The sequence below is a fragment of the Neomonachus schauinslandi genome, chromosome 16 (assembly GCF_002201575.2).
Source record: "Neomonachus schauinslandi chromosome 16, ASM220157v2, whole genome shotgun sequence".
In the NCBI taxonomy this organism is placed as follows: Eukaryota; Metazoa; Chordata; class Mammalia; order Carnivora; family Phocidae; genus Neomonachus; species Neomonachus schauinslandi.
Window position 1 is genome coordinate 41,503,896 of NC_058418.1, and position 14,960 is coordinate 41,518,855.

At 41.9% G+C, this 14,960-nt stretch overlaps 1 protein-coding gene across 1 annotated transcript in view; it reads left to right on the forward strand.

The window, feature by feature from the left end:
- The window catches only part of DUS2 (dihydrouridine synthase 2), a 50,589-nt gene that overhangs the window by 17,096 nt on the left and 18,533 nt on the right, over positions 1-14,960 (forward strand). Inside the window, exons 3-6 of the mRNA XM_044922157.1 lie at positions 7,621-7,666; positions 10,339-10,430; positions 11,240-11,283; positions 12,458-12,518. Of these exons, the coding sequence (XP_044778092.1) occupies positions 7,621-7,666; positions 10,339-10,430; positions 11,240-11,283; positions 12,458-12,518 (243 nt within the window). The remainder of the gene's footprint in view (positions 1-7,620; positions 7,667-10,338; positions 10,431-11,239; positions 11,284-12,457; positions 12,519-14,960) is intronic.

A 14,960-nucleotide genomic window follows, 5' to 3' on the forward strand; every position in this document is an offset into this window, starting at 1 on the left:
CTCCCTCTCCCACTTACCGTGCTTGTGTTCCCTTTCTCGCTGTGTCTCTCTCTGTCAAATAAATAAATAAAATCTTGAAAAAAAAAATCTATGCCCATTTTTTAATCGGGTTTTTGTCTTTTTATTCTAAGAATTGTAAGAGTTCTTTATATAATCTGGATACTAGACCTTTATTAGATAAATGATTTGCAAATATTTTCTCCCATTCTGTGAGTTTTCTTTTCACTTTATTGATAGTATACTTTGATACATAGAAGTTTTAAATTTTGATGAGATCCAGTTTAACTTATTTTTTCTTTTGTTGTTTCTGCTTTTGGTATCCTCTCTAAGAAATTATTGCCTAATCTAAGGTCACAAAGACTTATATTTGTGTTTTCTTCTATGAATTTTATAGTTTTGGCTCTTACATTTAGGTCTTTGAAGCATTTTGAGTTAATTTTTGTATGTGATATGAGGTAGGGTGCATACCTCACATCAAAATTCATTTTCTTGCACTATTTATTGAAAAGATAATTTCCCCCCCCCCAAATTATCATGGTACCCTTGTCAAAAAACAGTTGATTATAGATGTTTTGGTTTGTATCTGGATTCTCAATTCTATTCCACTGGCCTATATGTGTATCCTTTAGACAGTACCACACAGTCTTTTTTTGTGTGTGTGAGGGAGAGCCTGCAGAGAGCGGAGGACAGGGGAAGAGGGAGGCAGAGAGAGAATCTTAAGCAGATTCCATGCCTAGCACGGAGCCCGACATGGAGCTCGATCTCACAACTGTGAGATCATGACCTGAGCCGAAATTAAGAGTTGGACGCCATCCACGTGCCCCAACATACAGTCTCGATTATTATAGCTTGGGAGTAGGTTTTGAGATTAGGAAGTATGAATGTTCCAAGTTTTTTTTCTTTTTCAAGATTGTTTTGTCTACTCTGTGTTCCTTGCATTTCCAAATGAATTTTAGGATCAGCTTACCAATTTCTGCAAAAAGAGCATCTAGGGTTTTGATAGGGTTTGTGTTGAATCCATAGCTCAGTTTGGAGAATATTTCCATTTTAATGATATTAATTTTTCCAATCCATGATCATTAGATGTCTTTTCATTTATTTAGATCTCCTTTAATTTCTTTGAACAATAGTTTGTAGTTTTCAGTGTGCAAGTCTTTGCCTCCTTGTTTCCTTCTGGCCTTCATCATTTCTTATGAGAGATCAGTTGTTTTTTTTTTTTTTAAAGATTTTATTTATTTATTTGACAGAGACAGCGAGAGAGGGAACACAAACAGGGGGAGTGGGAGAGGGAGAAGCAGGCTTCCCGCGGAGCAGGGACCCTAATGGGGGGCTCGGTGCCAGGGCCCTGGGATCATGACCTGAGCCGAAGACAGATGCCCAAAGACTGAGCCACCCAGCCACCCCTGTTATTTTTTTTTTTAAGATTTTATTTATTTATTTGAGAGAGAAAGAGAGAGAACACAAGCAGGGGGGAGGGGCAGAGGGAGAGAGAGAAGCAGACTCCCTGCTGAGCAGGGAGCCTGATGCAGGGCTCGATCCCAGGACCCTGGGATCACGACCTGAGCCGGAGGCAGACGCTTAACGACTGAGCCACCCAGGTGCCCTGAGAAATCAGTTGTTAATCTTATTGATGATCCCTTGTATGTGGTAAGTCATTTCTCTCTTCCTGTTTTCAAGATTCTCTTTGTCTTTGGTTTTCAGCAGTTTGATTATTTGTGTGTAGGTGTGGCTGTCTTTGAGGTTTTTTTTCCTAGGAGTTTGTTGAGCTTCTTAGATGTACAGATTAATGTTTTTCATCAAATTTGGGAAATTTTCTGCCACTATTTCTTCAAATATTCTTTCTAGGGGCACCTGAGTGGCTCAGTCGGTTGAGTGTCTGCCTTCTGCTCCGGTCATAATCCTAGGGTCCTGGGATCAAGTCCCATATTGGGCTCCTTGCTCAGCGGGGAGCCTGCTTCTCCCTCTGCTTGCAGCTCCTCCTGCTTGTGCTTGCTCTCTCTCTGTCAAATAAATAAATAAAATCTTAAAAAACCAAACCAAACCAAAACCAAAACCAAGTATTCTTTCTATCCCTTCTCTCCTTATCCTTCAGGGGCTCCCATTATTCATTTTGGCTTTGATTTTTTTTTTTTTTAAAGATTTTATTTATTTATTTGAGACAGAGAGAATGAGAGAGACAGGGAGCACATGAGAGGGGGGAGGGTCAGAGGGAGAAGCAGACTCCCCGCCGAGCAGGGAGCCCGATGCGGGACTCGATCCAGGGACTCCAGGATCATGACCTGAGCCGAAGGCAGTTGCTTAACCAACTGAGCCACCCAGGCGCCCTTTTTTTTTTTTTTCTTTTTTTTTTTTGAGGTGGGGAATTGTGTAGTTTTTCAATCTGAGTATACTTGTATTTCTGAAAATAAGGGATATACTAAAGATCCTTCAACCAAACTAGAAACGAAAAAAAGTACCTGGATATACCAGAGGTGGGGGTAGAAAGGTGTCATGGAGAGACACTGGTGATAAACTGGGGATAAATATTATGATCAGCTCAGACAGAGAAAGCAAGCCAAGAGGAATGGAGAAGATGAAGATGGCAGGGCATATTTCAGATACAGAAACAACACATGAAAGACAAGAAAGAATAAGCCCATACATGATAAGGCATTTTATTATTAATTAATTAATTAATTAATTAATTAATTAATATAGGCTTCATGCTGGGTGGGACCCAACGGAAGGCTTGAACTCACTACCCTGAGATTAAGACCTAAGCTGAGATCAAGACCTGAGCTGAGATCAAATGTTGGATGCTTAACTGACCAAGTCACCCAGGTGCCCCTAAGGCATTTTAAAATTAAATGATATGGGGTGCCTGGCAGGCTTAGTTGGGAGAGCATGCGACTCTTAATATCAGGGTTTTAAGTTCAAGCCCCACATTGGGCGTGGAGCCTACTTTGAAATAAAATAAATAAATAAATAAATAAAATAAAATAGAAACAAAATAAAATGTTGTTCAGAAAATTGGGTAGTCATTTGAAGAAAAAATGACTTACAAATGGCCTTAATTTTCAGTTAAGCTAAAATCTAAATTAGTTTTTTAAATATATATATATATTTTAAGATTTTATTTATGTATTTGAGAGACAGAATGAGAGAGAGAGAGCATGGGGGGGAGGGTCAGTGGGAGAAGCAGACTCCCCGCTGAGCAGGGAGCCTGATGCGGGGCTCGATCCCGGGACTCCAGGATCATGACCTGAGCCGAAGGCAGTCGCTTAACCAACTGAGCCACCCAGGCGCCCCAAGATTATATTCTTAACTGTATAATGGAGATATATTTAGGAAGTAGAAGGCACTGTTCATGGCAAAGTTAAGGTGGTCTCTTCTATAAAAATAGAATGTTATGTATGATAGAAATTGATGTTTGTCTCCTACACTGTTGGTGGGAATGCAAGCTGGTGCAGCTACTCTGGAAAACAGTATGGAGGTTCCTCAAAAAGATGAAAATAGCTCTACCCTATGACCCAGCAATTGCACTTCTGGGTATTTACCCCAAAGATACAAATGTAGTGATCCAAAGGGGTACCTGCACCCCCATGTTTATAGCAGCAATGTCCACAATAGCCAAACTATGAAAAGAGCCTAGATGTCCATCAACAGATGAATGGATAAAGAAGATGTGGTATTATATACACACACAATGGAATATTATGCAGCCATCAAAAAATGAATCTTGCCATTTGCAACGACATGGATGGAACTAGAGGGTATTATGCTACGCGAAATAAGTCAGTCAGAGAAAGATAAGTGTCATATGATCTCACTGATATGAGGATTTTGAGAAACAAGACAAGGGGAAGGGAGGGAAAAATGAAACAAGACGAAACCAGAGAGGGAGACAAACCATAAGAGCCTCTTAATCTCAGGGGAAAAAATGAGGGTTGCTGGAGTGGTGGGGGGGGGAGGGATGGGGTGACTGGCTGATGGACACTGAGGAGGGTATGTGCTATGGTGAGCGCTGTGAATTGTGCAAGACTGATGAATCACAGACCTGTACCCCTGAAACAAATAATGCAATATAGGTTAAGAAAAAAAAAAAAGATTAAAAAAAAGTCTGCCAGATATGTTTCAATTGCTATAGTTTGCCAGGCATTCTTTCAAGTAAAAGTGCTGTTCTATTTTTTTTAGAAAAGTACTTCCTTCAGTTCCCAACTAAAATAATTGTACAGGTGCTTTTCCTTGAGACAACCGTCATGGTCTGGTTTGTAGCACAAGTGACTTACGTATACTTCCCATTTTGTTAACACAGAATAGTAAAAAGATATATACTCGAGTGTCAAGATTTATAATAAAATTAATATTTTGTACTGTTTCACCAAGATGTTCTCAGTGTTGTCAAGCTATCCTCCTGTGTTTTCTTCTAAAGACACTAAGGAACAATTTGGAGATAACTGATATCTTAATAATAGTGAGTCTTCCAATCCATCAACATGTTATATCTCTCCATGTATTTCAACTTCAGTTTCTCTCTGCAGTGTTTTCTAGTTTTCAGTGTACAAGTCTTACACATCTTTTGTTAAACTTATCCCTGAGTATATCATATTTTAAATATCATAAATTGAATTGTTTTTACTTTTCCAGTTGTTTATTGCTTGTTTATTGTTTATTGCTTATTATTCCAAATGATATGTTGCTTTATATCAATAAAAATGTAATTGATTTCTGTATTGACCTTGAAAAAAAAACTGAAGTTTGTGACAACATGGTAGACCTAGAGGGTATTATGCTAATTGAAATAAGTCCACAGAGAAAGACAAATACTGTATGATGTTACTACATGTGGAATCTAAAAAACAAAGCAAATAAATCAAACAACAATAAAAAAAGAGAAACAAACTCATGAATACAGAGAACAAACTGGTGGTTGCCAGAGGGAAGGAGGTTGGGGGATGGGTGAAGTAGGTGAAGGGGATTAAGAGGTACAGACTTCTGGTTATAATATAAATAAGTCATGGGGTTGAAAAATACAGCCTAGGGAATATAGTCAGTAATAATGTAATAACTGTGTATGGTGACACATGGTAACTAAACTTGTGGTGAGCTTTTCATAACATATAGAATTGTTGAATCACTGTGTTGTAGACCTGAAAGTAACGTAATATTATATGTCAACTATACTTCTATTAAAAATAGAGGGGTGCCTGGGTGGCTCAGTCGTTAAGTGTCTGCCTTTGGCTCAGGTCATGATCCCAGAGTCCTGGGATCGGGCCCTGCGTTGGGCTCCCTGCTCTGTGGGAAGCCTGCTTCTCTCTCCCACTCCACCTGCTGTGTTTCCTCTCTCGCTGTGTTTCTCTCTGTCAAATAAATGAAATCTTTAAAATAAATAAATAAATGCCATTTAAAAAAAATAGAAAAAAGATAGGGTATAGGTAAAAAAAAAACAACTGAGGAAATAGTGATAGAAGAAAAGTATTTGTGATAACTAAGACGGAAAAGCTCAATATCCAATTTGACAAAGAATAGACTTTTTCCTACAACTTGTATAGATGTAAAAGGCAGTTTGCTATGAAGATACACGGATCATAATCTCTATCACCTGGAAAAACAATGTTTGTTTTCACTAATTAAGGAAATACAGTGAAAAAAACCGTGAGGTTCCATTTTATCCCCACAGAACTAACTGAAATGAATAAAATTGATGAACAGTGGTGTTGAGGGTGCATGGGTGAGCAGACACACTTGTGGTTTTATTGGTGACAATTTAATTTCTCCACTTCAACAGTTGAACCTCTGCTGCGTGCTAGGTCTTGAAGTGGCTCTGGCAGATGTTTAGTGAGCCCTTGCAATGTGCTAGATGCTAGTGATTGGAACATGAATGAGACAGTATCCAGGCCCCAAAGGCTTTTTGGTGTGGTGGGGAGACTGAAAAGAAAATAAGACATTTCAAGGGCCATTTTGCCTTAACTCCTCTTCTTGGGGCTCAGGCTACCTGGCCTGGGTCCTCAAAGCCTACCTTTGTGTGGACACAGGATCCTCCTCACGGGGTTCATGGTCTAATGGTAAAGATATTACAGGGGTATCTATAACTGGCATTTGAAGAAGTAGTAAATGACTTGGTGGAGGGGGGTTTGGAAATCCCAAGGAGGACAAGTTACTGCTGGCAGGGCTGGGGGCCCCAGCAAGGGCTTGCCTTGCTTTACCCTGCTCATTTCCAGCTGAAGTTCAGCCTGGCTGCAGAGCTTCTTTTTATGAGCACAGGCCACTCAGTGCTGCCCACTTTTCCACTTGCCTTTTTGCTTGGCCCTGCAACTAAGATCACTGGCTACAGGGGCTCTGTGTTGGGCTGTGCCCATCCCTTGGGACACCACACAGATTCTTGGGGCTTAGATGCCAACCGTGTATCCATAACTACTTGGTGGTAGTGATTTGTTTGGCCAGGCCTGGTGGACATCAGATATTTGAGGACCTGAATGCCACAGAAACACTACTGGCCTGGATGATGAGTATGCTGGAGGGGAGCCCTGTGGTTGCCATAGGTGCCCTTTGGCCACGTTAGCCCTCCATGCTCCCATGAGGGAGCAAAGACTATTGTGCCCCCCTGGCTGGAGTTGGGACTTGCTGAGGCTCATAGGTAGTCAATATGGGGCAGAGTTTCTTCCTATATTTTTCTGGCCCCGCAGAACCCCTGGGCATGAGCTTCTGGGCAGTGTGGCAGGTACCTGGCTCTTGTGATTTATCTTACACATTTATTGAAATGATCACTGAACAAAGCAGAACAGTTGTCTCCTACTAAGAGGCAGAGAATCTCAGTCCTTCAGGAGACAGGAGCTTTCCCTTCATTTTCATGATCCCGATTTTGAAGAAACCTCTTTCTCCTTTCTTTCCTGAGTCTGTTTGAAAATGTCCAGAGCTCAAGAGCTTGCCCCTTTTGTTTCCACAGTGTGATCCATGTTGGATAAGAGTTTTAGAATTGATCTTGGGGTGCCTGGGTGGCTCAGTCGGTTGAGCATTTGCCTTCAGCTTGGGTCATGATCCCGAGGTCTTGGGATCCAGCCTTGCAGAGCCTGCTTTTCCCTACTCCCTACCCGCCCCCCCCCCCCGCCACCCCCTGCTCATGCTTTCTGTCCTTATCTCTCTCTCAAATAAATAAATTTAGAAAAATCTTTATAGAATTGATCTCAAATCTTCCTCCCTCTGCTTTTATTCACTGGTCCCACTTTTGTCCTTGGACATTTCCTGGGAGCCCATCACTGTCTGCTGTTTGCATAGGGATGAGATAGGAGGTTCTTTGAGGGGATGGACTGGAACTGAGACTAGTAGGTGAGGAAAGTGTCCAGGTGTCCATAATCTGCGCTATTGTCTTGTCTCTGGCTCCTGAGTGGCTCACCCTTTCTAGGCCTCCAACATCTCCAAGGTCCCTGGGAAGAGCAGCTGATTGAGGGTAGCTCACTCAGGCTCCTGCTTGCCTTAGGCACGGAGGTCAGCACTACATTCCCCAAAAGCCATGATTTGTTGTTAGTAGTAGGGTGATAGGCCAAATGACCCCCCCATTAGTGACTCCCAGTGATGGTCCCTGCCCCTGTACCCAGGACCTACATGACCAGCACTGACAAGTGCCCTCTGATTCCTCTGCAGGAGCTGATTGACCTCAAGATGCTTCAGTGCAAGAGAGTTGTCAATGGTGAGTGCGGTTCTGGTCCCAGGATTGTGTGTGCGCCTGTCAGGCCCAAGCAGCACTAACTACCCGTGCCCTTGCCTGGGGTGACAGTATCCTTCCAGTGTGCCTGGCTGTGTGGTTTTGTGGATCATGTGCCCCCTTGACAACAGTCACTACTCTCCACAGAGACTCTGACAAAGAGCCAAATGTGAGATAGGCTGAACATACCTTTCACCCACAGGCTTGCTGGCTTAGAAATTGATAGGTTTCGTAGTCGGGGGGGTGCCCCTAAAAGCTTTGGGGTCAGGATGGCTTCAGCATTGTTCCTGGCTTTGTCACTCGCTAGCAGTGTGACTTGGAGCAAGTCATGTGACGTCTCTGCCTCCATTTCTTCAGCTGTAAAATGAAAATCAAAACCCCTGCTTTACTTAAATCATAGGGTTGGAGTGATAATCAAATAAGATAAGGTACATGTAAGTACTTTGCAAATAGAAGTGGTTGTGCTAAATTGTGGTTTTGCTTGTGCTTTATTGATGAGGCTGATTCTGTTTTGATTAGAGTTGTGGTATTGTTTGAGGTTTTTTGAAATGTGTACACATTTGTGAAATCTTAATGTCAGTTCACCGGAAGTTATGACTCAATTTTGTCTTTAATTGTTTTAGATGTATATTTTTTTGTTATGAAAATTTATTTTCACAGACCCTTTATATAACTTAGAGGATGAAAATCCCCCATAATCCCATTATTTGAAAAAGTAATCACTAAGAGGAATAATGCATATTTTTTTTAAATGTGCATTTTTTTTATTCTTATGTTAATCCCCATACATTACATCATTAGTTTTAGATAATGCATATTTTTTACACATTTAATAAAGCATGTATATAAAAATAGAGCATGTTTCTGTGTATGCCCTCCCTAGGGATCATGCTCTGTATATTTTGCCCCTGACTTTTTGTACTAGGACCTTTTCCCATGTTGGTACCTATAGGTAACTATGTCAGAATTGGTTTCATCAGTGCTTTAATGGGGTTTCCAATATTTTGCTGTTATAAATAAAGCTGTAGTATAAACACACTAGGTTTTTGTGGTTCTTCTCTCAGACTTCCTCCTGCTAGTCATGAGCCTGTGCTGTTGGAATTCACTTCCATTGCCTCTCCCAACATGTCACCACTTGGACCCTACCTTTTTAATCTTCTAATCTGTTTAGTGCTGGGTTGATAATAACAGCTTCCATTTATGGAAGTGCTTTACATGTATGAAAGATCTCATTTATTTTTCAAAATAAATGCACAGGGTAAGCCTAGTCTCTCATCTGCCACGTTGCATCTCTTTCATGTGGCAGTCATCTTTGAAGCTAATAATGGTCGTACCTACTGTAGCGCTTTATTATGAAGAACATATGAAATTCTTATTATTTGCAATAGTTATGTTCTTTTTTTTTTTTAAGAGTTTATTTATTTGACAGAGAGACAGCGAGAGGGAACACAAGCAGGGGGAGTGGGAGAGGGAGGAGCAAGGAGCCCGACGCTGGGCTCGATCCCAGGGTCCTGGGATCGAGCCCCGCGTCGGGCTCCCTGCTCCGCGGGGAGCCTGCTTCTCCCTCTCTCATTCCCCCTGCTTGTGTTCCCTCTCTCGCCATGTCTCTCTCTATCAAAAAAATAAATAAAATCTTTGAAAAAAAATTGCTTTGAACACCAGATTAGCAAATACTGAACCATTGCTCTTAGGGAAAATACAGGATTAGGTTCCTGTGAGCCTCGGGTTACAACAATTTCACTAACAAATCAGTACATAACCTTGTTTTATGTGTGATTCTATTTAAACATTGAACTCACAGTCAGCAGTACTCTAATTTCATGTTTGAACAAAGGTTGTTTGACATGGATTTTCTCCCTAAGGCACCCCACAGCCTTCTTGTGCTTAGGAGCACTAGAGAGCACTTTGGCTCTGTGCTTGGGGCCATTTTCAACAGCGAGAGCAACAAAAGCAAATGCAAAAAAAAAATGTGGCATTAAATATACCACCATAAGGACACTTTATTTACAGTGTGAGAGCTGAAAGAAGAAGGTAGAGCCTTGCCTTGTCTGACCTCAGCTGGGAAGGCATGCATCAGGTGACTGACTTTTTTTGCAGTTCTACATATGTCTGTGAATGACCATGAAGATGGCATGAGTATTGACTTTGGGGTTACAGATGCATTTTAGCAAGCAGGCAAATTTGCAAGTACCTAAGTACACATAATGAGGGTTGATTGTAATACAGTGAATCTCCACTCACGGTACCTAGCACATGGTAAATAATTAAGAAACAGCAACTTTCCTCAACTTCAGAGTGACACTGGGAAAATTTGGGCCAAACCTGAAATACAGACAAGGTACCACGTGTGTACATTTTTTTTCAGTGTTTTAAAAATTATGAAATATAAACACTACACCAATGAAGTGCATAAAACAAAAGCATGTGGTATAACAAATAACTGTAAAGCAACCAGCAATCCCTAAGTCAGGGACTAGACCATCATCAGCACCTCAGAAGCCTCCATGTGCATACCGATTTCTTTGAAGAATTGTGTACTTCCAGCATCCCTTTTTCCCCTTCAAAGTGATATTTTTGCTGTGTTTTCTTCCAGGGTTAGGCTAGATTGAACTTCCTTTCTTCATTGAGTGGCCCGGTATGTTTGTGTTTTCTTGCAGAGGTGCTCAGCACAGTGGACTTTGTCGCTCCTGATGACCGAGTAGTCTTCCGCACGTGCGAAAGAGAACAGAACAGGGTTGTCTTCCAGATGGTATGAGATCCCAGGGGCTGAGCGCCCTCCCAAGGGTTACTCATCCTTAAATGCCTGGGCTCCGTTGCATAGTGGTGGTTTCCTGAGACTCTGCTTCAGTGTTTTTCAAAGATTTGTTCATGAGTGTTTACACTGTCAGAGACAATTTAAGGAAATCAAGCTTTAGCACTCTGTTACATGTCTCCAGTGTCAAATATAATTTCTTTAGTTGTAGGAATTGTCTGTTTGGCATAACTTATATATTTTTACCCCCTAGAATTGGTTATTCAATTCATGTTCTTTGTTTTTTGTATAGTCTGTATATATTTCCCATAGAAAGAAAATTAGGTTTCCTCAAGAGCAGTTAATTTATGTTAGGCTTGTAATGACTCCATAGCGCTCTTCTCTCACTTCGGGAATTTCTTGGTGCTTTTTCAGAAATAGATTCTGCATGATGTTTTAAGTTTTTAAAAGATTGGTAATAACAATGGGTAGACATATGATAAAGCAAACATAGCAAAATATTAATTGTAGAATGTAAGTGGGGAGTATATGAATGAATGTTCACTATAAAATTTTGTCAACTTTTTTGTATGTTAGAAAGTAATCACAGCATTGAGGACATTTTCTAGGCCTTCCAGGTCCAATTTTTGCCTCCGACAGTGAGCTAGTTCAGTGGGCTGGCTGTTTAAGAGAATGCCAGCCAGACTCTACTTGCTGAAGTGTGCGTGCACGCACACACGCGTACGTGGGGTCATAGATGTATTTGCGTGTCTGTGCACGTGTACCTGTGTCATGGGTGGTGGTTGATGGAGCCTCTTTGTTTCTAGGGGACTTCAGATGCGGAGCGAGCTCTTGCTGTGGCCAGACTCGTGTAAGTTCTTCTCTCTTTGGGACTGCCTTTGCCTCTCCTGTGGGCTGTGAAGCTTTACTATTTCTGGTGACCCTGAAGGCGACCACCCTTCTGTCTCTTAGCTCTCTACCTTCTCTTTCCAGGTTAAGAGTGTCTGGTTTTTTTTTCTCTGTTTTTGGCATCGGAGGGCTGGCCTGGGACTCATGTGTGCCCATGTACCCAGATCCCAGATAACGTCTGTTCAGGCAACTATTTTTTAGTGTTTATTCATGAAGCTCCCTTTCCAGGGATTCTTATGACTATGAGCCCTAAGGTTTTGAGTCTCATGAAGTGTAGGGTAAGGATTATTACTGCCTAAATTAATGAAGGCAGGAGAGTACTGTGGTTAAGGAGATGGGCTTTGGAGTTAGACAGACCTGGGTTGGAATTCTGGTTGCTGCTTGCTGAGTGACCTTACATAAGTTACGTAACCATACTTTAACTAGGAGAACTTAGTTTTCTTATCTAGGAAGTGGGACCAGTAGTACTACCTACCTCTGGCATTATAGGTGTTGGTAAATGAGATAATTCACGTAAATGTCTTCGCAATATGTGGTATGTTGTGAGGGATTAGTGTTAGCTATTATTATTATTATTAATTACAGTAGCACTGAGAAGGAACTCAGGCATTAGTTACAGACTATTAACTGTATACACACCAGAGGATGAGCTAAGGGTCCTTTCCACATCTGAAAATTGTTTGGAGTAAACCAACTGTGCAGCCCAGCAAACAAAGGCAGTCCCGTAACTTCTACCAGAACCAGTGCTCTGGGAACGGGCTCTTGTATTCATGTCACTTCTGTGCGTTGACCAATGGCTTTCGCTACCCAAGTCAGAACTGGAACTCTGGGATCAAGTTCAATGTGGCTCAGTATTTGGATTATCTGATGTAATTCCCAAGTAGCAAAGTCCTCTACAAGTAGCCCGTTGTAGATATTTGAGCACAATATGCTCTTCTTCTTGAACTCTGCTCAGGGAAAGCAGTTGCACCTTTCAGAGACCAATTTTTTCACCTTCTATCACTGAGGGTTGGCATGTTTAATAGGGCCAGGCACATGGTAAGAGGTTCATGAGCACAGATCCATGCCTTTGACTCTAAATTCTCTCCTCAAAGTTGGATCTTTATTATAATCTTCTCTACCTCATGTTTTCCCAGGGAAAATGATGTGGCTGGTATTGATGTAAACATGGGCTGTCCAAAAGAGTATTCCACCAAGGTAAACTGATTTCTTTTTTAAATTAAAAGATTTTTTTAAAGATTTTGTTTATTTGTCAGAGAGAAAGAGAGCAAGAGCGAGAGTGTGAGCACAAACAGGGGGAGAGGCAGGCAGAGGGAGAAGCAGGCTCCCTGCCGAGCAAGGACCCTGATGTGGGGCTCGATCCCAGGACCCTGGGATCATGACCTGAGCTGAAGGGAGACGCTTAACCGACCGAGCCACCCAGGCATCCCTAAACTGATTCCTTTATATACCTCACAAATACAGGGTACAGAGTAAAGGCAACTAACAAGACATTACCTGACTCTGGACTAGATCCTATACTAGATGGAGAAAATGCTCAAAAAGATATTGTTCGGTCAACTGGCAAAATTGGACTATGGGCCATAGAAGATTAGCTAAATACTGTATCAGTATAAGTTTTTGACGTTGATAACTCTTCTATGGTTTTGTTAGAATATCTCTATTCTTTTTTTTAAAAGATTCTATTTTTTTAGGGGCACTTGAGTGGCTCAGTCAGTTAAACGTCTGCCTTCAGTTCAGGTCATGATCACAGGGTCCTGGCATCGAGTCCCACATCAGGCTCCCTGCTCAGCAGGGAGTCTGCTTCTTCCTCTGCTCACCCTCCCACCCCGCTTTCGCATGCTCATGAAAATAAATAAAGATTTTAGTAAAGATTTTATTTTTTTTTTAATTTTAATTTTTTTTTTTTTTAGAGAAAGAGTGACAGCAGGGCAGGGGGGAGACATAGCAGAGGGAGAGAGAGAATCCCAAGCAGTCTCCACGCCCAGCATGGAGCCCAATGTGGGGCTTGATCTCACAACCCTGAGATCATGACCTTAGTCCAAATCAAGAGTCGTACCTTCAACCAACTGAGCCACTCAGGTGCCCCTAAAGATTTTTTTTTTAAGATTTATCTATTTATTTTAGAGAGAGAGAGTGAGAAAGAGTGCATGGGGGGAAGGGGAAAGGGAGAGGGAGAGGAGAATATCAAGCAGACTCCCTGCTGAGCGTGGAGCCCAATGTGGGGCTTGATCCCATGACCCCGAGATCATGACCCAAGCTGAAATCAAGAGTCAGACGCTTAACGGACTGAGCCACCCAGGTGCCCTGCCCATAAAGATTTTATTTTATTTTTTTTATTTTTTAATTGTTTTAAAAGATTTTATTAATTTATTTGACAGAGAGAGACACAGCGAGAGAGGGAACACAAGCAGGGGGAGTGGGAGAGGGAGAAGAGGCTTCCTACTGAGCAGGGAGCCCGATGTAGGGCTCGATCCCAGGACCCTGGGATCATGACCTGACCCGAAGGCAGATGCTTAAGGACTGAGCCACCCAGGCGCCCTAAAGATTTTATTTTATTTTATTTTATTTTATTTTTTTTAAAGATTTTATTTATTTATTTGACAGAGAGAGACACAGCGAGAGAGGAAACACAAGCAGGGGGAATGAGAGAGGGAGAAGCAGACTCCCCGCTGAGCAGGGAGCCTGACGCGGGGCTCGATCCCAGGACCCTGGGATCACGACCTGAGCCGAAGGCAGACGCTTAACGACTGAGCCACCCAGGCGCCCCAAGATTTTATTTTTAAGTAATCTCTATACCCAACGTGGGGCTCAGACACACAACCCTGAGATCAGAGTCGCACGTTCTACCGACTGAGCCAGCCAGGTGCCCCAAGAATATCTCTATTCTTAGAAAATACACACAAATATTTAGTTGTAAAGGGCTGTGATACAATGTAACTTACCTGTAAGTGGTTCAGGAAAAATTTTATTTACATACACATACACACCTAAATAAACACAAAGCACTCATGCCTGAGTAATTAATGATGTAAATGTTAAAAAATTGTGAACAGGGCTTTGTTTTTTCATGAATAAAACCAAGATGTACACTAAAAAGAATAGAGGATGCAATACATGTGTGCCCGTTGTCATATCAGAAGATCAGAGCAGAGTGCTAGGGCAGCTTGGAGAAAGGAGTGGAAAGGCAGCCCTTAAATTAAGTATCTTCTACGGAGATGTGGTCCTTGATGAGGGGATCTGGGACCCTGCAGGCAGAGGGAGTGTCAAAGGCAGGGGCCCTGGAGAGGCCAGCATGAGGCAGAGGCAGAGAACCTTGATTTGACTAGAGAGTTGGGGCGTGGAAAACGAAGAGGAAGCAGAAGAGCACAGGATTGAAAACCTTGGTTAGGACCAGATTAGCGGAACTTGGACTTTTGATTTTTCTGCCTTTTGGAACAGAGGAGCCATGTGATCAGAAACTTAGTTTCCTTCCCCAGGGGAAACCAGCGTTACTAGTTTCTTTGTGTGTCTTTCCAAATATATTCTGTGATAGAAATACTTAGAAATACTAATTTGAAAGCCATGTCTGGTAGATTCAAGTGGAAATGGGCTAGGGGTAGGGACACAGATTCAGGAGATGAGTGTCCTGGCGGAGAG